General features: G+C 42.1%; 1 protein-coding gene across 2 annotated transcripts; it reads left to right on the top strand.

Annotated features, from left to right (window-relative positions):
- Nucleotides 1–271: 271 nt before the first annotated feature.
- On the top strand, nt 272–21,972 carry PPP1R2 (protein phosphatase 1 regulatory inhibitor subunit 2). 2 transcript variants are annotated; one of them, XM_018567286.1, is made up of 7 exons: nt 272–458; nt 3,158–3,265; nt 4,899–4,985; nt 7,119–7,213; nt 8,757–8,936; nt 16,369–16,420; nt 21,525–21,972. In XM_018567286.1, the coding sequence occupies exons 1-7, from the start codon at nt 340–342 to the stop codon at nt 21,532–21,534; spliced, it is 651 nt and encodes a 216-aa protein (XP_018422788.1). In that variant the 5' UTR covers nt 272–339; the 3' UTR covers nt 21,535–21,972. The 2 variants fall into 2 exon arrangements, with proteins under 2 accessions (XP_018422788.1, XP_018422797.1); XM_018567295.1 differs by lacking the exon at nt 16,369–16,420.
- The last annotated feature ends 1,168 nt before the right edge of the window (nt 21,973–23,140 follow it).

Genomic DNA, 23,140 nt, shown 5'->3' with positions numbered 1-23,140 from the left:
TTAGTATGCCCCGTTTTTTCTAGCTTCAAGCAGAAAGGAAAGCAATGCAGTCTATCCCTAGCACTAACACAGTAGGTTTGGTTTCCTGGTTGTCCCACAAGTTTTAGGGATCAGCCCCAACCCAAGAGTTCATACAGGAGACCCAAACGCACGCTACCTTCGCCAGCAGCGTTACGGTCTCCATGGTAACGGCTCAGCATAGGAAGTTGTCGCACCGTCTTTCGGCAGCCCGCTGTCATGCCGGATGTGACGTAAAGATTACCGCTGATGACGTAGTGGGCGGTGACAGGGAGTGAAGGCGGCTCAAGCAGAGTGCCGGTGAAAGCCCGGATAGGCAGTATGGATGCGCAGACACATAGGCCGATCAAAGGCATCCTGAAGAATAACAGCTCCCAGAAGAGCGACGTGTTTGTGCTCACCAAGGATGAGCTGGCGCAGGACAGAGAGGACGATCCGAGGTGGGAGGGGTCTTACACTGACATGGGGACACACTACCCCGGAAAGTCCTTACTGCGCACAACCCCATAACTCCGGGATATCATTGCCAGAGGAATGTGCTTCCTGCTGGGGTCACTGTTAGTGGAATGTGGTACCTGTTGGGGTCACCGTTAGTGAAACCTGATATCTTTTGGGGGGTTAGTGAAATCTGATATCTGTTGGGGGTTACTGTTGGAATGTGGTACCTGTTGGGGTAGCTGTTTTGGTTGAATCGGGTAGCTGTTTTGGTTGAATGTGGTACCTGTTGGGGTAGCTGTTTTGGTTGAATCGGGTAGCTGTTTTGGTTGAATGTGGTACCTGTTGGGGTAGCTGTTTTGGTTGAATCGGGTAGCTGTTTTGGTTGAATGTGGTACCTGTTGGGGTAGCTGTTTTGGTTGAATGTGGTACCTGGCGGGGTTGCTGTTGTGGTTGAGTGTGGCACCTGGCGGGGTCGCTGTTGTGGTTGAGTGTGGCACCTGGCGGGGTCGCTGTTGTGGTTGAGTGTGGCACCTGGCGGGGTCGCTGTTGTGGTTGAGTGTGGTACCTGTTGGGGTCGCTGTTTTGGTTGAGTGTGGTACCTGTTGGGGTCGCTGTTTTGGTTGAGTGTGGTACCTGTTGGGGTCGCTGTTTTGGTTGAATGTGGTACCTGTTGGGGTAAACTCTGGCAACAGTAATGCCAGAGTTTAAGGCCAGATTATGGTGGGCATCGTGTGGTATAGCCCCTCTTCTGCTCTCATCCATTTTCAGAAAGCCGTGTCTTTTTTACTGAATCAAAGTATTCTGTGATTGGACAAGGGGTGACCTTGGCTATAACAGCACTTACTCGCTCCTTTTTTCCCCGTCCACTCACAGAACACCTTGCTTTCAGTGAGAATAATACAAGGATTTTTGTGCATACATGAAGGGAGAGAATGAGGTGGCTACATGACACAATCCCCCACACTGCATGAAAGGTGGAACTCCCAGTCGCAGCAATAAAAGAGCACTGGGTGTAGTGTTTGGTGCAAATGAAACTAGCAACCAGCAGTGATCTGGATACATTGTGCTGTTTCTGAAATAATACACTTTTTCCCGGATGGACATTGTGTGTGTGGTATACTACATTTGTGGGGTACACGTTTCCATTAGATCAGTTGATTTTGGGCATAAATAATTCACCTTACGAACATCATTAAAACCCTCTTTTAAACTGCTTTGTATAATGAACTATAATACACGCAGAATGTCCTTATGGCTTATTGCTTTTGTTTTGCTTTTTGTTTTCTTGACAGTGGCATCTGTTGACAATACTTTAGACAGGAAATAGGCATTTTATTTATATGCATCTTAATAAATGATACTTGTGGCTACAGAAAACATATCAAAATGCCACCTGTGTTCTCACATTTGGTCTGCTTCTTTACTGAGGACCAGACTGCTTTGATATATAAATGGCAACCACCTCTGGTAGTTTCCCAGCTTTGATTGCCTCGTGATCCACACGGTTGATTCTTTTCTGTGATTGGCAGCCACACTAGCCAATAGTACGGCACAGTTGGTGTGCAGGGGTGAAAACCAGAAAGCTGGCTGCATCTCGGGGCCTGGCGAGGAAAGGAATAGTGCTAAATTAAAAGGTGGGGATGAGAATAGTGCCCACATTGGCCAGAACATGAGGACCTGTGGTGTTTTCTTATGCTTACAGGAATGTATTTAACTTGAACCAATCAAAACTTGGCTCATAAATTAAACTGGATATTCAATCTAAAACAGGGGTAGACAAATCAGTATGGAATCCGGTAGTCAGTCTGTCCAGTCCAAGAGCCAGATCCATTGACGACAACTAGAGAAAACCTCAAAAGTTGTACGCCAGCTGTTATTTTCAAGGAGCATTTGCTGCCTGTCTCCTTGCAATTTGTCTAGCCCTGATCTAAAATGATCATAAATGTGCCATCTTACCTATGAAATTGTTTTACTCCTGTTCATTAGCTTGCTCTTATCTGAGGATGACTAGGCCTTGGTAGTTATAGGTGAGAGATCAGTTGAAGTCTGACAGTTACTCCTCTGTCACCTATCTCCCATCATACTGATATTGCATGCTGTCTCCTTCTCATCATTATTATATAACAGAGCCGTGAAGTTAAGGTATGTAAACAATTGCTGCGTTCAATGTTAATATTGTTATGTTGCACTATAAAGACAGCTTGTATTATCTGCATGAGTTCCGGTAGTTGATGGAGCAGCGTTGTCAGGCTTTAGGGGGGCTCTCACATCTGACTCTTGGCTCCAAGAGTTGTCATCAGGCAAACTAAGATAGGAAAGCATTATACATTTATTTTCTAGAAAGGCCTGCTTATATTTAACACTGTTCAGATTCTTACATTAGTCCAATCATTACTGGTTCTCTTAATGGCTGGTCTACCTGCTCCATTCCTATGCATTTTAATATGTCCTTTGTCCTAGTGTTTATGTGCTTGAAAAACTTGAATTACTCATTCAGCCCCCAGAGCCTATTATCATGTATGCTAGCCTAATATAATATGATGGATATGAGGCAACATGACATGTTCTTCTGAAAGGCACGCTGGTTGTTGGGAGACTTCTGGCAGTTGTTCTTATGTAATCTATCACAAGTCAAAGTGAAGCGGAATTGTTTTATTTGTGGCAATATTTTGAATTAAAGTTTTTTTATGTTCCTTTTTAGTAAAAAGTCCCAGAAGTGGGATGAAATGAATATTCTGGCAACATACCACCCTTCTGACAAAGACTATGGATTAATGAAAATAGATGAGCCCAGCACACCCTACCACAGGTAAGGATGTAGGAAATATCTATGAAGCATGATTTTAGATAAATGAATATAAAACCTCCTGCAAAATAGTAAACTGATGTTGTTACTTAATAAAAATGTGTACTAAGGCAGGGTTCACCAACCCACGGGCTACAGACCGGTCTGTGGCCTGTTAGGAACTGGGCCGCAGCTCCCATTCCAGGCCCATCCCTGAAAATAGGCCGGACTACCCTGATCACCTTGGTATGCCTGATGGCAATCTGGGCCGGCTACAATCTGGCAGAGGCAGCCCTCTAATCAGGCGTATTAGAAGGCTGTTCGCTGGGGTCTCTTGGGGCCCTAGTGAGGAGCGAGTGGCACCTGATTAGAGAGCTGCATCTGCTGTTTCCACATCCACCAGTGAGACACTCTGGACCCCTGGTGAGAGCCTGCACTGGCCACCTGAGAACAGGAAAACAAGCTCAGAGCTCCCACTAATTCTGCATTATGGTGAGTTGTATAATTATTTCATTATATATTACAATGTAGAAATAATAATAGATATAAAGTGCGCAATAAATGCACTTGAATCATCACACACATCCTCAAGCACCTAAACCATTAACAAAAATGTATCTTATTTGTGTATCACTCGGCTGTAGATCCTCCAATCATCTCTGAATTGGTGCTGACACTGTCCTTTCTGGAGGGTGGCTACTTTTGTTCCCCATGGTCCATGTGTGTGTTGTAAAGTAGCCACCGCTCCAAGCTCGCTCCTGTGATGCACTACAATCTCAATACAAATTAGTGAACTAAACGAGGAGAAAGCTTGGAGTGGTGGCTACTTTGTAAAAAAAAACAGGGACCATGCATTTCTCATAGTACAGGCCCCCTTTAAAACACCAGAAGTACTATAGCTAAACCTTTTAGCTTCATGCAGGTTTCCAAAGATTTCCCCCTCTCGTGAGATCAGCAATATAGGAAAGGTGTACTATTCTCTCCTGGTGATCTAGCAAGGGGTGATAAGGGCACACGCCTATACTCTTTGTTTAAATAGTGTTTGTTTCTTTTCAAAGGTTAAGATAGAAGCTAACATGTAATGTCACCTATTACAAAGTATAACTGGATTCTTTTAGGGGGCCGTATTTAAAGTAGAAGTATGGCCTTATAGAGCCCATAAAGGGCACATATAAAAAGCTCAGTGATAAGCTTTACAAATGCTTGGTGCTTCAATTTCTTTGGGATTTTAAAGCAAGGGAAGCCCCATTTCAAATGAATGGGAGCGGGGAAAAAACCCCTGTCCACCGGTATCTGTGTATTCCTTGCAGTGAAAAGTAGAGAAGAATCAATGGGACAGACTCCGCTCTGTAAAACTCAGAGCTCACTGTGGAGTAAATGCTGTGTCTGTCGAAGGAGTGATAACTGGACCCCATAGTGAAAGGTAAAGCAAATCAAAAGGTGGTGTCACCTCTAGCAACCAATTACAGAAAAGCTGGTAGCCATCGTGTTTATATTGTCAGTGGAAATATATGCATGGTTGCTACAGGCATCCACTCCATATTGTTTCCATTTTAGTTTTTATACTTAAGGCCTGGGCAGATTTGCTTACCAGATAGAATGATTTTGGATAACATCTAATTCTGAAGTGACAGCAGTATATATCTTTCCTTCACAGAATGGTTGGAGATGGTGATGATGATGAAGGAGCCATGAGTGATTCAGAGTCAAATGAAGCGCTGACAGCTGATATCTTGGCACAGAAGTAAGAATTGTTGGTTAAGGTCAGACCACTAATGTGAATTGTAGTCTGTGTAGTGACTCTTGATTGATGAAGCATATTGCTTTTAAACCAGGCTTTAATTTTGTGTATGCTTAATTCTGACACTGTTCCAAGAGTTTCACTTTATACCAGTCTGTGTGGTCCGTCCAAATAAATTCCCAACTATGTCTTCATTTTATCTCATGTATGCATAGTCCAGATGCTTATTGAAGGCAGAATGTGATACCATAGTATTGCATAGTATTTGCAATTTCATTAAGCAGTCAAGTTGAGCTTGTACATCACTGAAGTAAAGTACAAATGGCACCATTTTTATAGAAATAACTGCTGTTCACAGAGCAGCAGAAACGGTATTAGGAGCAGCGGTAACAGGAATTAAAGAGCCTAAAAAAGAAAATCCTCTCTATTCCTATATGATATTAAAGGGGAATCAGGAGATTGAAACATCCTGTTTAACTGCTGAAGAAATTCTTCCTCCTGTAGTAAATTTAGCTGCAAAATGCTCTACCGTTAAGTTAGCACCCTCACCACACACTTGTCTGTTCCAATATCTGACCCCATACACACATGCCCACTCCCCAGTGATATCCCAACTGCACCACATGCAGCTCACTTTTCAGGATCCATGTCACCAGCAAGGTCTACACTCCAGTATACACTGTTTACTCACCGTTATCCATGTTTTTAAGGAGATCTGCTCCCTAGTACACAAAGCTCACTCCCCAGTATCTACAGTATGTCATCAAGGAGATCTGCCCCCAGTACACACAGCTCACGCGCCAGTATTCATGTCACCTATGAGATCTGCTCCCTAGTACACAAAGCTCCCTCCCAGGTATCTACAGTATGTCATCAGGGAGATCTGCCCCCAGTACACACAGCTCATGCGCCAGTATTCATGTCACCTATGAGATCTGCTCCCTAGTACACAAAGCTCCCTCCCAGGTATCTACAGTATGTCATCAGGGAGATCTGCCCCCAGTACACACAGCTCATGCGCCAGTATTCATGTCACCTATGAGATCTGCTCCCTAGTACACAAAGCTCCCTCCCAGGTATCTACAGTATGTCATCAGGGAGATCTGCCCCCAGTACACACAGCTCATGCGCCAGTATTCATGTCACCTATGAGATCTGCTATCCGAGAACACACAGCACACTTGCTAGTATACATATCAGAGATCTGCCCTCCAGTATAAACAGCTTGTTTCTTTGTGTTCAAGTTACCATTGATTTTTGCCCCACAGTACACACAGCACACTCTCTATAGTCAATACACACACCTCATACCCTAGTGTTAACCTTACCAGTGAGGTCTGCCCCCCAGTACACACAGCATGTGTGTCATCGGGTAGATCTGTAGTCAGTACACGCACCTCATGCCCTAGTATCAGTTACTAGCGAGTTTTGCCCCCATTACACACAGTACACTTGTTAGTATATATGTCATCAGGTAGATCTGTAGTCCGTACACACCTCACATCTTTGTGTCAGTTTCACCAGTGAGAGCTGCCCTCCAGTACACAAAGCACACTCTGTAGTCAATACACACACCTCATACCCTAGTGTTAATGTTACCAGCGAGGTCCGGACCCCTCCCAGTACACACAGCACACTTGCTATAGTATACATGTCATCAGGTAGATCTGTAGTCACTACACACAATTCAACTCCTAGTGTCAGTGTCACCAGTAAGATCTGCCCCCCAGTGTGCACTCCCTTGTTTTTATGTTACCAAAAATCTGCCATCCAGTACTCACAGCTCATTCACTAGTATACATGTCACCCCTACAGTCTGCAGTCCAGCAGACACCTCACTCTTTAGTATTTATGCCCTTAGTGAGATCTGCACCCCAGAATACACAGCTCACTCCCTAGTATCTATGCCAGGTGCAGCTTACCAACCTGTGAAAGGGGAAAGGTATTTGGCCTAACTCTGCTAAACACAATTATATATGTATTGTTTCACCTGTCAAAGTACTTATATGTATTTTAGTGTATAAAGATGTTTTCCTGGAGCTCAGCCTGATGGCTTTTAACATGTCTGTTGACATGATGAGTGAGGTTAAATATAGAAAGCATGGTCATATTTTTGAAAGCCTGCTGTGTCTTTAGGCTTGCTGCCGCAGAAGGAATGGATCCAAAATTCCTGGCTGAAGAAGAGAGCAGTGAGGAAGAGGAGGAGGAGGAGCTGACACCAGAGGAAAGAGGTACTGATATTTATTTCAATGGATAGCCTTGCCAGTCATCATGCAAACATAAACCTACGGAGGAGGATGGAGGGTATTTAGTATGACCACAGTCCACAAACGGGGCATTACAGAGCTTTAGCATTAACCTGTGGTGAGAATAAACTATAAAAATGGAAATTAGATTTTAGTTCAATAAGTCTTTATTGAGAATTATTTACAAGCAAACATACACAAAGTATAGCATTCAAAGAATATAGCCACTGTACTACAGCAGTAAAGCGCATAATAGGTACAAGCGTTGTAACAGACCGTTGAACGGCAGAACCCCCAGGTATGAGGCCCGCTTAATCTATGCTGCGAATACAGTACATAAACAATGTAATGGATCAGACCCTCAGGGTGCCGCAGAAATCTTGCCCCAAAATGGTGGCATTCAGGATAGACACCAATCTGGGGCAAACCGGCTCATACTTGTTATTTTTCTTTTAAATAAATATTAATGTAATTTTATTGGTATCTATCTACCATTCGCTGCCTCTTTCCCACCCTCGGCTTATATTCGGGTCAATACTTTTTCCCAGTTTTTTTTTTTGGTAAAATTAGGTACCTCGGCTTATATTCGGGACGGCTTATACTCGAGTATATACGGTATAAGGTTTATGAGAACCGGCATAAGAAAGGCAAGGTAGCAAAGCATGGTCTGAAAGGAAATAAGATTTTAAATGCTTACTGCTGAAGGTTTTTTATTGCTCCATCTCTAAATCCAGCAAATCCTTGACAGCAGCTGAAAAACTTCAGTTTACCTTCATAAGTCTGATCTGTAATCTGTATCTGTTTCCAGTCTGCCTGGATACATTATCATCACTCATTTCCCTATCGGCTGTTATCAGATCTTTTTATTTTCTTTTGGTCAGTCCCCCAACCTCAGGGTGGTCTAAATGCCATTTTCAGCACCAGAGTTGAAGGTCTGGTATAATCAATCAGGGATGTACAATATTGGAAGCCTGACTAACAAACAAGGCACCTGCAGAGATGTGAGGGGGGCTCTGACTTCTAGATTGGGGGCTGCTTTGTGAAAATGAAGTACTTTAGGCTCTTGAGTTACTCAGAAGGATAAGCATAGTATATGCAAGCACCTTAAGGTGTCTGCTCTCACCTACCTATTTCAGGTTACCTACTTCATATATCCACCATATGTTTAGATTGAAAGTGACCTGTCATGGAAGAAATAAAGTGAGTGTTGGCCCCATTCTGAAAAATGTGTGTGTCCTGCTGGTTATACTGATCCTTTAGCTTTAGTACTTTAACCAAACACACATATAATGACTTCCTTTGTACTTATCCTGGCTCAGTGAATTGGGGAAATATTAACATTAGAGGAGGTTAGTGGTGCAGACTATGGATTTCTATCATTGAAGGTTTTCTTTACCATGCTTTGTAACCCATCATCTTGTTTACTTCGCTCCTCTGAGAGTCAAATATTTACTGTAACACCTTAGCTCATATTTTTCCATTTTACTGTTCCATAAACTCATTTAGAATCTTGTATTGTTAACCTCAGAAAAGAAAAAGGAGTTTGAAATGAAAAGAAAGCACCACTACAACGAAGGCATGAATATAAAGCTGGGCAGGCAGTTAATAGCAAAAGAACAGGCAGGTGGTGGTGGTGGTGAAGAAGAAGATGATGAAGAAGATGAAGACGAGGAGATGCAAGATATAACAGACACAGATGGTAACGATGGTGAGATTTAGGAGCTTTTAAACATTTGTTTATTATTGTAGTAGTAGTAGTGTATGTCAATATAAGATATACACAGCAGTTTAACTCCGTTATGTATTTAGTAAAAGAAAAAATCGTGTGTGTATGAAAAAAGTGATTATGGATTATTTGCATATATTTAATTCTTCTTCCATGAGGCACAAAAAGACATACTTGCAGGATTAACAGTTTCAGGTGTCCCCGCCCTTTCTCATGTTCAATTTTATTCTAGACAGGTGATCACTATCAAGAAATATTATGAAGAGAGGAAACACGTCGTCTCTAAATAGCTTGTATATACCGTACCTACTCTCATTACCATATTAACCCCTATGTACCACACAACTACGTGCAAAACAAAATCCCCCCTGCTTCTTTTATTGCTTCTGGTTTTGTGCTTGAGAAACATTTCATATATATAGTTTGGCAGGGTTTTGAATGTATGATATTAGAGGGGATTATTTTGTTTTGTTCGTAGTTGTACTTTCGTACTGGCATGTTTGCCTTTGTGTTTGCCTCATGGAAGAGGGATCACATTTTATATGCAAGTAATCTGGTATCACATTCCCTTTTCTCAGTATTTTGATAAAGCGGTAAGATTTGAAGGCTGCTTGATATGCATACGTGAAGCCTTTGCTGGCGCTGTAATCCTGCGTGCAAGTCACCCATTTGATTAAGAGTGTGTGTGTGTGTGTGTATAGATAGATATATAGATATAGATCTAGATATATATAGATATATATCTCTACCTGTAGATAGATATCTATCTATATCTATATATATATATCTATGTCCTTACCATCTTGTCTTGAATTGTATTGTGATGTATGTATGTATGTAAAAAACACTGCACAATTCAGACTAGACTGGTAGCGAACCTTGGCACTCCAGCTGTGCCAAAACTACAAATCCCAAGATGCATCTGCCTCTGGGAGTTATGTCTGTGGCTGTCAGAGCCTTGCAATGCCTCACGGGACTTGTACTTCCAAAACAGCTGGAGTGCCAAGGTTCGCCATCACTGGACTAGAGGAAGCGGCAGCATTGTAATCCAATTAGGCTTTTCTAAATTGCACAAAGGCCTAGTGGGACGGGAAAGCTTAGAGTGGACTTCACCAGTGTGTTGCTGCTTCTTCGCTAAATATATAAGCCGGGTCAGTCATTGGCCAAGTTGTATTGCTTTCACTGCAGGAGACAAAAGTGAGTCAGCACTTGGGGTGTTTGGATTACAACGGTATTACACATTTTGTGGCAGGTAAAACAGTTCACACTTGTGTATTTTAACTGTAAATCTACTTGTTGGCTTACACTTCAACATTAAATTATCTTTGTCCTCGGGATTTCTTTATCATTAGTTCACGTAAAGCTTCAAAAAAATATAAATTAAAAAAAATAGTTTAATTGTTTATTGAGAACAAATTGTTTAATTGTTTATTGGGAACAAAAAAAACATTCACGATACTTTTAACTGCAACTAGTTAAATGCAACTCTGATGCACACATATGTGATGACTGAAGAAGAGATCAGAGCTATGGGGAAAAACACTTACCCCATAGTTCTCCTTTAAACTTAAACCAGATGTTACTATTAGAATTTGACAAATTGAATGACAATGCCAGTCAGGACACACAGTTCAGCTTTGTTAAACAGTCTCCTGCTGGTTGCTTATATAAGTTTCATGGTGTAGATATTTTTTGTTAGTAACAGAAAATCTTAGCTAGTTGCAGTTTGAAATGGAAAGATCATTGCTGATTGTTTTGTAGTTCAGAGCTTCTTCCTGTGACCACTTTTAGATCAGATAACACAGTTTAGGATGGCTAGTATCCATACTACCTATAAAGGGGGGGTGTCTCTGGTTGTCTTCAGATGTAGAGCCAAAACTGATGTGTCACAACTCCTCTTTCACTAAAATGTGCATTTACACAAAAATAGCAGATGCAGGCCAGGAGCTGTTTTTATTGCTGGATTATTACTGACTTTTTTGCTTGAATTACCTTCTGAATCTTCCAGGGTCCTATTGGCAGTAACAATATCATGTTGTTCTCAGTACTAAGTGTGGTATTTAATGACACCAGCATTTTAGGCCAGTCTCTAAGAGAGTAGAATGCCCAAACTGACGGTAGGAATCATATGTGCAGCAGATATAACTTAAAAGGATTTTAAAACTACCAAATGACACGAAATGCATTCTTTGTGTTTTGTAGCAAATATGCATTATGTATTTCTTCCCTTGTTATAAAAGTTCAGGAAATAGGAGTTAGTGGGATACTGAAAGTCAGCACTAAAAGCTGTTGTGTATGCATATTTCTTTGAGAGATTTGGGGGAGTTCTGCCATTAAAAAACAACAAATCCCATTCCCCTTCCTCAAAATATTTCCAAGTAACCTTTTTTTATTTAAAGGAAAACTATGGGGTTAGGGCTTTTCCCCATAGTTCTCCTTAGGGTAACGGGGGGACACAAACTAGCATCCTCCCGTCACCCTAAGCTCAGGATACCGCGAGCTGTAGCTTGCGGTATACTGAGACGCCGCAGCTGAAGCGGATCCCGACAATTATGTCTGGATCCGCCCAGCTGCGTGAGTGACAGCTGGCTCTGCCTATCTAGAGGCAGAGCCAGCTGTACCCTCCACCGTCCGTTCCGCCAGTCAGCGCTGGAGGATCGGAGGGGGGAATCCAGTCCCTCCGCTGTCAAGGCAGAGAGCTTTGACAGGATCGAGAAGTGAGCGAACGCCGGTATGTGTTCGCTCACTTCCCGATCTACTGAGACGACCTGTGACAGTCTCATTGTCACAGGTCGGCTAGAACTATGAGGTGAGTGAAAAGCACTTGCCTCATAGTTCTCCTTTTTAAATTAAATACTATCACCCCCAAATGTATCATCCTGTTCAGCGAGTTTTAGTCTTATGCAGCTTCAACCCCTTGCTGCCACCTCCTGCCAGCCCTTTACCTGAGTCTTAACATCAGGAGGTGGAGTCCTGATCATAAGACGCTGTGATTTGGCTTTCACAGCAGTCATATGGTCGGGACCAGACCTGCCAGCTCCTGAATTTTTACAGTTACCAGGAGCTGTCTGTGACACTTCGGGAGCACACGTTGAGTGCACTCTCAGTACACAACAGTTGAACCCCATGGGATGAATGTATGTGGCAGCCTGGTGTTGAGGCCCAACTGCCATGCTGCTGCATATGTGCATTACGCATGCAGGAAGAGGTTGACATGTGGTAAGGATGAAAAAGCACTGTAGTCCCAGGCCTCAGAACTGTCAATACATTTTCTTAAACGAAAGAAGAAAATATCTAAACTTTCACTATAAACTAATACAACATTTAGGTATACCCGAGCAATGCCTGCATCCAATCAGGTTGTTGAGGTATTTTGAGAGCCAGCGGGGCCAACTAGCAAGATACTGAAGCTTGGCCCAGTGGGAGATTCCTCCATCCACAGACTTTAGTGTAGTTGGAGGAATCTGCTGCATTTTTTCCAACTGACCACAGAAAATCTGCAGATAATCTATAGGTGTATGGCCAGCTTTAGTCTGCAAAATCCTTGTCCTACAACAAGGTACACCTTATATCCTTAATTTGATAATATGCAAGTTAAAAAGCTCCTCTCCATAATATTAATTGTGCTCTGGCTAGAGGGTCATGAAGAAAGTTGTGAATAAAAGTTTACGTATTAAGTGTACTTAAATTTGCAGCCCACATTTTTTTAGCTCTAGTTCTGGGGAGTTCCTTCCGCTGTCTTCTCTCTTAGCTGTTTGTGCTGTTACTGCACGTCAGAATTATTTGTGTACCCTGGTGACCTCGATGTAGAATCACAGCACTAAGACAGAAAACAAAGGAAAGTTTGGAGAGGGCATGAGTAGTGGAACTTGTTATTACTAGTCAGTAAAGACGTAGAAGCAGATATTCCTATACACACAGTTTACTGCCTCACCATTCACACAAAACAAAGTTCGTTATTTTTGGTGGATATTAAGTTCAGGGTGCAATGACAAATTCATGAAACCTACATTAGAGAACGCAAATGAAAAACGGGGGTGTGATTTTTAGACTCTAATAAACAAATAAGACCTAATATGCTCCAGAACTTAGCCATGCCTTTTCTATTTTGTAAGAGACCTTACATTTGCTTGCATGGTAATTCCATATTACGTGCATGAAAGTTATTCCACCGAAAGGTGATTTTAGTTCTAGGTAAAGCCTAATGGTCGGAATCGGTCTCTAATTTCTTATGTCACTACTCTTCCAACAATGAGATCTCCCTACCATAATTCCCAATTTTGCTCCTTTTCACTTTGGAGTTTTGGGTCTTCCTGACCGGCTTTGTGGCATTTCTTGCATCCTGCTGCACTCTTCATATTATGGAAAGGAGGTGAAAAGTGGTATAGCTGTCCAGCATCTACCAAAAACTGAAATATCAGTTTTTGAGAGTTGACACTTTGATTCTCCAGAAGCTGAGGAGAGTCTTTAAAGTGAAATTCTGGAAGATATCTAGTAACCAAATTAAAAGAGCCCTGTATGTTTTTATTTTTCCTCCCAAATTGTATTTATTTTTTTGCACTCTGGGATCTCCTACATTCAGTCCCAATTTGCAACCAGGCACTCAACTTCTGACTTCTTAGAGCTTTCGTGCATCCCATCAATCCACTACTTCATGAAGGGCCTCTCTGTTGACTGCTGGGGTGTTTCATTGAGTAGTTGGAGAAAGCATGTCTACCAGGAGTCTATTTATTCCTGAGTTCTGGGATCTCTGGCACCCTCCAACCCCCTTCCTTCCAAACTCTCCTATTCAGTGGTGCACATTTCTATTGGCCACTGAAGCATCCTGTTTAGTAGTGGCTATTGTGCTTGAACTCCCAGAAACAAGAGAAGTTTAGACCCCTGGAGCAGTGTGGCTGTGTTCAGGAGTTGCTATCAACATTAAGCTTAAAGGAGAACTATGAGATGAGTGATTTCCACTCACCTCATAGTTCTAGCCGACCTGTGACAATGAGACTGTCCCAGGTCGGCTCAGTAGATTGAGAGGTGAGCGAACACATACCGGGTTCGCTCACCTCTCGATCCTGTCACGGCTCTCTGCCGTGACAGGGGGAGGGGCTGGATTCCCCTACTCCGATCTGCCAGCGCTGACTGATAGGCAGAGCTAGCTGTCACTCACGCAGCTGGGCGGATCTCGAGGTTGGGATCCGCTCCGGCTGCGGCGTCTCAGTATACCGCGAGCTGTAGCTCGCGGTATACTGAGCTTAGGGTAACGGGAGGGTGCTAGTTTGTGTCCTCCCGTTACCCTAAGGAGAACTATGGGGAAAAACACTGACCCCATAGTTCTCCATTAAAGTAAAATGGCACATCATCTTTCAGCTGCTGATCACTCCCACTTAATAGTTTGACTTTATACCCCTTTGTTAATAAAATGCTGAAATAGTGTGGTGCTAAAAATGAAAATAGAAAAAACCTGAAGCCATGGTCACAAAGACACAAAATATACCTTTTCATTAACACATATACACCTTATTTTTTAAAAACAATTTGAGATATTCTTTTAAAGACTGCTACAATATACTGTATGTTGCTATACCTTCTTTTTCCACATATCTCTGTCTTCTTCTTTCTAACACTAACAAGAACAGTAAGTCTTTCTTAGGGCTGCACCTTCAGCAAGCATAGGCACAGCATTAATAAAGCATTACACTGCCAAATACAGTGAGAGGTTTTGTCAATTCTAGAGGTGTTTCTTGGCTCTCTTATTGTTTGATCCCTGTGTCTATATACAATAATCGCTCACTTTTTCTTGAACCAGCTTTTGCAAACTATTTGTCCTTTTTAAAAAAAAAAAATCTAGAGGAACTTTTCTCATTTAGTATTTTTCATCTACTTTTCATACTGCACTTATGTATACTCTAGAGCAGGGGTGGCAAACTCAGGCCCTCCAGCTGTGGTGAAACTACAAATCCCATGATGCATCTGCCTCTGCAAGTCGTGGCTGTGAGAATCTTGCACAGCCTCAAGGGACTTGTAGTTCCACAACAGCTGGAGGGCCGAAATTTGCCACCCCTGCTCTAGAGCCTTGGTTCTTAACCTGTGAGTCGTGACCCAAAAGTGGGTCGCGAACCCGTTTTCAGTGGGTCGCTGCATGCCTTCCACTTTTCTAGGCGAGAGGCTCCCCTGCCTCCCCCTAGTGCAGCAGCACTGTCAGTTCTCACGCCAAGCAGCCATTCAAAATATGTTGCCCGGCGCCGAGTGTCAGCTTGAGGTGGGATGGAATGGGGCTATGGCCGTGAGGGAGCTCCGTCCATACGTGCATTGCTTACGCACTGTACCACACAATCGCACCTATCGTACATTCTGGTGTTGGAGGTGTGTTGTGTTGCCATTCATTTGAATGGTACCCCAAACACACTTCCCACCCGCAGTTCGTACACCTGCACCGGAACACGCGGTACACTAATGCCGTGCGTTCCATTGCATTAATGACCAAGGAGAAATGTGGGTCTTGAGATTTCACAGGTTGAGAACCACTGCTCTCGAGATAGTTTCTTTTTATAATAGCCCTTTTCCTTGGTAAAAGCTACCTGTGGTAACATTACTTAGCTGATCATGGACCTCTGACATCCTTCAATTAATCATGTTGGATTTGCTGACCCTTTTGGCCTTTTAAGGTACGTTCTCATATGCGTAGTTTGGACCTGACTATACACCAAGCCAGCTTCTCCTTTTAGTTCCTTTTCAGCTAAGTATGGCAGCCACGATGTTCATTAACAAACTCCACAGTGGCAAATGTTAACTAATAACCAGTCAGTAGGACTGAATCCATGCAGTTATATATTGTAGCAGCCAGTGGTGTTTGCTGATAACACAGTACCAGTTGTAATCCTGGGCACTCAACCATGTTCCTCAGTGTCATTAAAGAATTTGGAAAGAAGAACATTACTCTTGTTGTTGTTGTTTTTCAGGGATTATGAAATGGAAGTATAGATTTATTAATCATTCCTTTTCCAGGAATCCTCCATGGCAGCACCCATCTATTTTCTCCCCTGCTTACAATAAGTAGTTTATTGTAAGGGGTATCTATAAGCATTTGGTTCTAATAGTTTTAGAGAACATTCTAAGAGAATTGTAAGTTTAGAAATATTTTGGAATCTTTACACAAACACATCAAATGTTTGTCATATTTAAGCATAGGCTAAATGCAGAACACCTTTGTTGTCTTGGCACTTACAGGAGAGTGAATTTTTATGTCTTTAATCTTGCATGCCATGCCAAATAGTTCAACTGTCCGTGAATTGTGTTAACGTTGGTAGTATCTGATGAAACATTTCTAATATAGGTGTTTTGGGTGTGAAGTTGTTCTTTAAAATTACACCAAGCTGAATTAGAGGGGAGGGCTTTTTGAACTATCTACTTCCTGTCCCAATAGGTAGGAGGGGGCACTCTTGTTGTTGCTTTCATGGAGGATTCCAGAGAAAGTGGTAAGTCTAATTAGAATCTTGTTTCCTTTTTTTGACCTCATTATTTATAAACTTATTTACATTATTGTACACTGACAACATTGCCTACCTTTTGGACAACGTACAGTTTACTAACTTTCTAAACTTCTTACTAACTTTCAGTCCGAAAAAAATATCAGCTCCCAACTTATATTTGTGTGTTTCTTCACTGTAATTTATGGACCGTATTAAGCATAGTACTTGAGTTGACTGTCTTGCTCAAGGGCAATCTGTAAATTTACACTTGCAATGGAAAATGACATTAGTGTGCATAAAAATGCACCATGTCTGCATCTTTATACAGTGCAGCGCATATCAACACATGGCATTGAGCTGTAGTGCATAAAACATTTTTTCCCAAAAAAGTAAACTGTGTGATGCGACACACCCATACTCTATAAAACGCATACATGGTGGTGTGTACCAGCCCTAAAAGTTACAGTAAGAAAACCATGACCTATGTATGGTATTTTGCTGCATATTTAAGTTAGTGGACCTCTATGTATTAATAAGGTGGAATGAATGAAGTGTATGTGAAGTGCTACATAACGTGTCGGCGCTATATATATGTGTGTAATATGTGGCAGACATATGTGGCAGACTTGGAGTATGTACTTGCATGTGCACCACATTCCAAAGAATGAATAGGCACCTTAGCATGGGCTCTTCCTTTCTTTAGCCATAGCAAAGAAAATTATAAAGTGCCTAAAGAAGAACTCCAGGCATAATTATTCTTAACCCTTGCAGTGAGTCTACCCACTCACTGCAGGGATCAAGTGCTCATTTTCATCTATGGACGAAAATAAAAAAAAGTTATACTCACCTGAACCTTACTGGCTGCTATTCCGGCCCCTGCCATCTCTCTCCTCCTCCTCCACTCCAACGATGGAATGTCCCTCGGCGTCCTCATGGCCTTTACACTGTATAGAACGTGATGACCTTAGACCGCTGGAGCGGAGGGGGGAGCAAGGTGGCACGGACCGGTCTAACAGCCAGCTGGCTGCGAGGTGCAGGTGAGCAAAACCTTTCCCTAGATGAAAATGAGCACTTAACTCTTGCAATGCAAGGGTAGCCCCACTGCAACATTTAAGAAGAATTATGCCTGAAGTTCTTCTTTGTCTTTTTAATATAGTTGACGATACAATGATGTAAGAAAAATATTTTTGGAGGTGCCGGCCTTTTAATTAGAATAGGGGTTCTTTAACATCCATAGACCCAAAGAAAACTGATCCCATACTGAGACCCAGAAACAGAATTATACTAAATTGTGAGCAACGTTATAGAAAGACAAATAACAACAATGGCCATATAATGAAACACACACAATCATTATTGCAGCATTCCGTGGATTAGAAATCGCGGAGGGAAAAGACTGCATATGAGGACCGCTGCAGAACAACATTGCTTACACTGGTAGTAAGATTCTAGCTATCTCCAGCTACTGTCCTACGAATCTACCTTAAATGACTTACCCTTCAAGGGTTAACTCATTGGGGTTTTTTTTTTGCTTTGCCTTTTTTTTTTCAAGGCCGTGGGTGTTGTTAAAAAAAAAAAATTCAATTTAAAGAATAACTCCAGGAATGTAAAAAGTTAACCCTTGCAGTAGGGCTACCCCTGCACTGCAAGAGTTAATTGATTTATTTATTTTCCCCCTCCCAGGGGCCGGAATACAGTACAGCAGATATACTCACCTGATGCCCTGTGACAGGCAGGGCTCACCTCTCTCCCCACATAGAACACATTACAAGTGGTCTCCTCCATTTCTGTAAACTTAATTAAACCCAAGAAAAATAAACTCTTTGTTTTTAGCTTTTTTATTTGTAATTTATTTGATTTTTTTAGCACTAGACTTTTTTCTAGTTTTAATATGTTTATTTAAACATTTTCAAATAAAATAAGTTACAAAATGCAAACACACAACAGGGGGTGTAACAGTAGCAGACATTGCAATGAACAACAATATCAGAGGAAAGGCATTATTATATGGCAAAATAGTGTACTGAGAGTGCAAGATTATGCTGAGACAAATTCTGAGAGCTTACTAGACGGCTAGAGCCCTCAGCTAGGCTCAGGTATCAACAAGAAAAAATAAAACACTCGTAAGAGAAATCGTCAAAAGGGAAAAAGGTAGATGAAAATAAGAAATTCAAACCAAGCCAAGGCAATAAAAAATACACGGCTCATAAGAGGACATGAATAGGGAAGCATAGGAGCAGAAAGGTGAGTAGAGAGAGAAAGGTGAAAGCATAGTGGAGCAGAGAAAAGGAGGCAGAGCAGCAGTCCTGTGGACAGGCAGTCAAACCATCATGGGAAGGCGAATATCATTGGCGTAACTCAGGGAGGATCAAAGAGATCCAAGGCTACTAAATCTTTTGGAACTTAGCATGAGAGTCTGTGAGAATGCTACAAAGCTGTTCATTCAAAAAAAATACCTGCATGCACTGCCTGAACTCCTGATATAGATTATGTTTCTTCCAAGAGTGAACTACAGTTTGTTTAGCCACCAGGAATTTAAAGTCCACCAGCTTAGTTTGTGGGCGGTTCAAGCAGTCTATTTTGCAGTTCATGCCAGGGATCCCTGCGGACAGGAATGTAAAATAATGAAGATAGAAGTCTGTAGAATTTTGACCAAAAGTGAACTCAAAGGGACAAGTCCACTAGGTATGCATGACATCACCCTCGACCATACACTCTCTAAAGCAATGGCTAGGGTACATGGGCTGGAGGTGCTGAATCATGGAAGGGACCATATACCACTTTGTAAGCACCATTTTTATAAGCTAATCCTAGGGTCACTATGTTACCAGAGCAGCTAGCAATGGTGGCCCAGATGTCGGACCAGTCGTCCGGGGATCTATTGCCACGTTAGTCTCAGTGCCACTGTTCGACATAATTGTGTGTTGCGGGAGTTAGAAAATTCAGTTGTTAGTATATGAGGGAGATGAGTTTGTGGAAATTGGGGTGTTTGGAACAGATCCGTGCAAAGGATGTGTGGGGCATAGAGACATCCTTACCCAATGTAAAGGACTGCACCCAGTGTCGAATCTAAAGATATTGAAAAAATTCCCTGGGAGGAGGATTGGATTTGGAGGACATCACACTGTAATAGCAGTAGACATTTTCAACTAGCACTGGGTCTTTTCACCTCTTCTACTGACAATCATGTCTTCTCCTTACTTTGCACATGCTCCAGCTCCCCAAACATGTCTGTGCTGTCATTCATAGTCAGTTTGCTATCTCTCACCAATGATCTCGCACTTGGACACAAAGTCCCAAACACGTCTACAACCCAATTCGGGTCCCAACCCATAGATTGAGAAACAGTGGGTTTGAATATCATTGGAGTATATGCATATATTACATCATTCATAACCTGATTTATGTTTTTATTTGCGTAAACATATAATACTTTAAATACATTTTTTAAAACGAAGCTATAAAATAAAACTAGTATAGCGATGGAATGTAGATTTAACACGCATGATTTCTTGTCTGTTTTGTCCCGTTATCTCGCTGCTTTCATTTTCCCATTGTTGCAGTCCATGTCGTTCTAGCCATGTGTGTACCTTTGCTGTGCAGAATAATATATCATTTTTATTCCGTGACTCCCGTGCATTGTTTTTTTCTGTCGCAGTTTTATATTAGTAATATTGCTTTGTTGACCTGGGTTTAGATATGCTTTAGACCCCATTCACACTGAGCTACAACAAAATAAGCGCTTTTTCAGCGCTGATTTGAGCAGAGTGACTTTGAGTGATATTGTGCTTCTTTGAGCTACAGTGCACATTTTGCCACGCTACGTAGCGCTTCTTTTGGCATTTTACCACAGGGACTTTGTAGCTGCTACATTGGGCTGTATCCAATCAAAAGCAGTCTTTGATGTGACATAAATTCTCTTCCTGTTTCCTACTTCTCTGGAGAGTATAATTTCTGGGCAAAAAAGACACTTGTGTAATGTTGCGCAAAAACGCCGGTAATGAGCGACATTGAGCTACACCATTGAAGTCTATTGGGGCCAAGAAGCGCAAAATCCGCCAAAAAATAGCTTATGTTCGAGCTACAAGCTTCAGGCAACATTGAGCTTCAAGATGTGAACATCTCCATTGAAATGCATTGGAAGAGCTACATTGAGCTTCACATTGAGTGATTTTTGAGCGGAAAACTGTACAAATCGCTCAGTGTGAATGGGGTCTTAGCCCTCGTTCACACCTGAACGTTTTGTAGCGCATTCTACACTCGACGAACGCTCTACAAAACGCTCAAAAATATAAATCCTATTGTATTCAATGGTCTCGTTCCCACCTTTGGCGTATTTCCGCCCGTCCCTAACGCGCTACAAAACGGCCCACGCCTGAAAAGGTACATGTACTACTTTGGGCCGTTTTGTTGCGCGTTTCCATTGGGATACAGCCAAGTAGCCTTCGGAAACGCGCGTCTGTCGCTCGGCTTTTTTAGCGCGAATTGCGGTAAAAAAACGCGCGACAGACGCGCATATGCAATACGCCTAGGTGTGAACGAGACCTTAAAGGAGAACTATGGGGTTAAGTCTTTTCCCCATAGTTCTCCTTAGGGTAATGGGAGGACACAAACTAGCGTCCTCCCGTCACCCTAGGCTCAGTATACCGTGAGCTGCTGCTCGCGGTATACTGAGACGCCGCAGCTGAAGCGGATCCTGACAATTGTGCCGGGATCCGCCCAGCTGTGTGACTGACAGCTGGCTCTGCCTCTATAGAGGCAGAGCCAGTTGTACCCATCCCCCGTCCGTTCCGCCAGTCAGTGCTGGCAGAGCGGGGAGGGGGGAATCCAGCCCCTCCCCTGTCACGGCAGAGAGCCGTGACAGGATCGAGATGTGAGCGAACGCCGGCATGTGTTCGCTCACCTCCCGATCTACTGAGCCGACCTGTGACAGTCTCATTGTCACAGGTCGGCTAGAACTATGAGGTGAGTGAAAAGCACTCACCTCATAGTTCTCCATTAAGAATAAGCTTACAAACATTCAAATCTGCAGGGTCTGTTTGTTTTGCATGATTGGGAGAAAGCAAAAGAGTGTCTGAATCTAATTATTATATTTTTTTCTATTCCGCAGGTCATCCTGAGCAGCTGCAAAGTAATGTCCATGTTTTATAGAGGAGATGGAACCAGAACAACTTGCTGAAGGTCTATTTATTGCCACAACACTGCATATGCACTGATCTGCAGACCTAAAGTGAAAAGTATGACTGAATACTTTTCTGATGCCATCATTATCTTGTGAGGAAACTTTATTAATAAGCCAATCCTGATTAATGATTTACAAGCTTGTCTGGCATATTTTGTTTCCAAAGCTGGCAGAGCAGAACCACAAGTATTGGCGCACATACGACCGTGTATAGGCCATCTGTAAGGTGTCAGTATGGATATCAGCATTTCGGGCACCTTGGTTAAAGGTTTTGAAATTTTCTTTCCCATGAATCTCGTGCCGTTTTGTAGAAGAGAATCGCGCGTCAGTGGGACACTGCATAAAGTCTTTATTTTTGTTGCTCCTACAATTTATTGCTGATGCTCCTACATCAGCAAATCTGTATTTTAATCTTACGGTGGTTTCTGCTGTATGTGCTTCCTCAAAAGGAGGTTGAAATTCCTTAAAAATAAGTCTTCTGATAGAAAAGCCTCTTTTTTGAATGGCCCTAAAGACAATCATCAAATTGTTAGGGGGGGGGGGGGAGAGATGGTATTTTATGTATGAGGAACACTACATGTTGGACAATGAAGTGGATAGGAAGATTGTAAATCCACAAACATGTTCTTTTCATTGAGAGAAACAACATTGCTTATTTAAGGTTCTCAGTTTTTGCAGATCTTAATTGTGTTGAACCTAGCATCATCAAGGTATTGACAGGCTGCTATATTTCACTATATTTCAAAGCCTTTAACCTTTTCATTTTTCAGTACAATCTAAAGTCAGCTGGGTTGGACTTAGAACAATGCACTGAATGATTATTTGCCACGTGTGTTTCAGATGTTCTATTATATATGTCTACTCTGAAATGAATAAATGTATCAGCCTATGATGCAGTTGGCTATGTTGAAGAATGCATACCAGCTCCCTAATAAACGTTGATGGCAGTGCCGTATAAGGGCTTAGGCACATGATCACTGCTGTAGTACAAAAATGACCCTGTATATGAATGCCTTCTGTACGTCCTTCAAGGTCCGTGCCATTCTGTGTGCTTTACTAGCTGTAGTTAGAAACATAACTGACTAGCTTAGCACAATGGGAAGTCTCCATACAGTCTGTTACCTGTGACCTAGAACATTTATACCTGAGCACAAAACTTTGAGCTGGCTGAATTTATAAATAGATCATTGCTTTGAACAGTTTTTCTTTCCTCTGGCCTAAACTGTTTTTAAGGAGAATGCATACATTCTGCACATAACATTTTATAAAGTGCCAGTTCCAGGCAAACTCAGATTTACATCACATTTAAAGCAAAATTAAACCTTTATAGAAATAAATGCACACTTCTTTAATAGAAAAATGTGCAAGTATTTATTTTATGCATAGAAGTCAGAAAAGCATTGTAACCGTGATTCGTGGCTCCTGCAGACTATTCCTCTCGTCCATGTCTGTACCAAGGTACGAACATTCAGTAAGATTGATGGGAGGAAGTGTCAATGCACTACAAGTGTGGTGATGTCACTGCTCTTGTATTTAATTAAGAA

Source organism: Nanorana parkeri, unplaced genomic scaffold, assembly GCF_000935625.1.
Source record: "Nanorana parkeri isolate BGI_ZX_2015 unplaced genomic scaffold, ASM93562v1 scaffold29, whole genome shotgun sequence".
NCBI lineage: Eukaryota > Metazoa > Chordata > Amphibia > Anura > Dicroglossidae > Nanorana > Nanorana parkeri.
The sequence above is the reverse complement of the archived record's forward strand: the minus strand, read 5'-3'. Positions and strand labels throughout refer to the sequence as shown.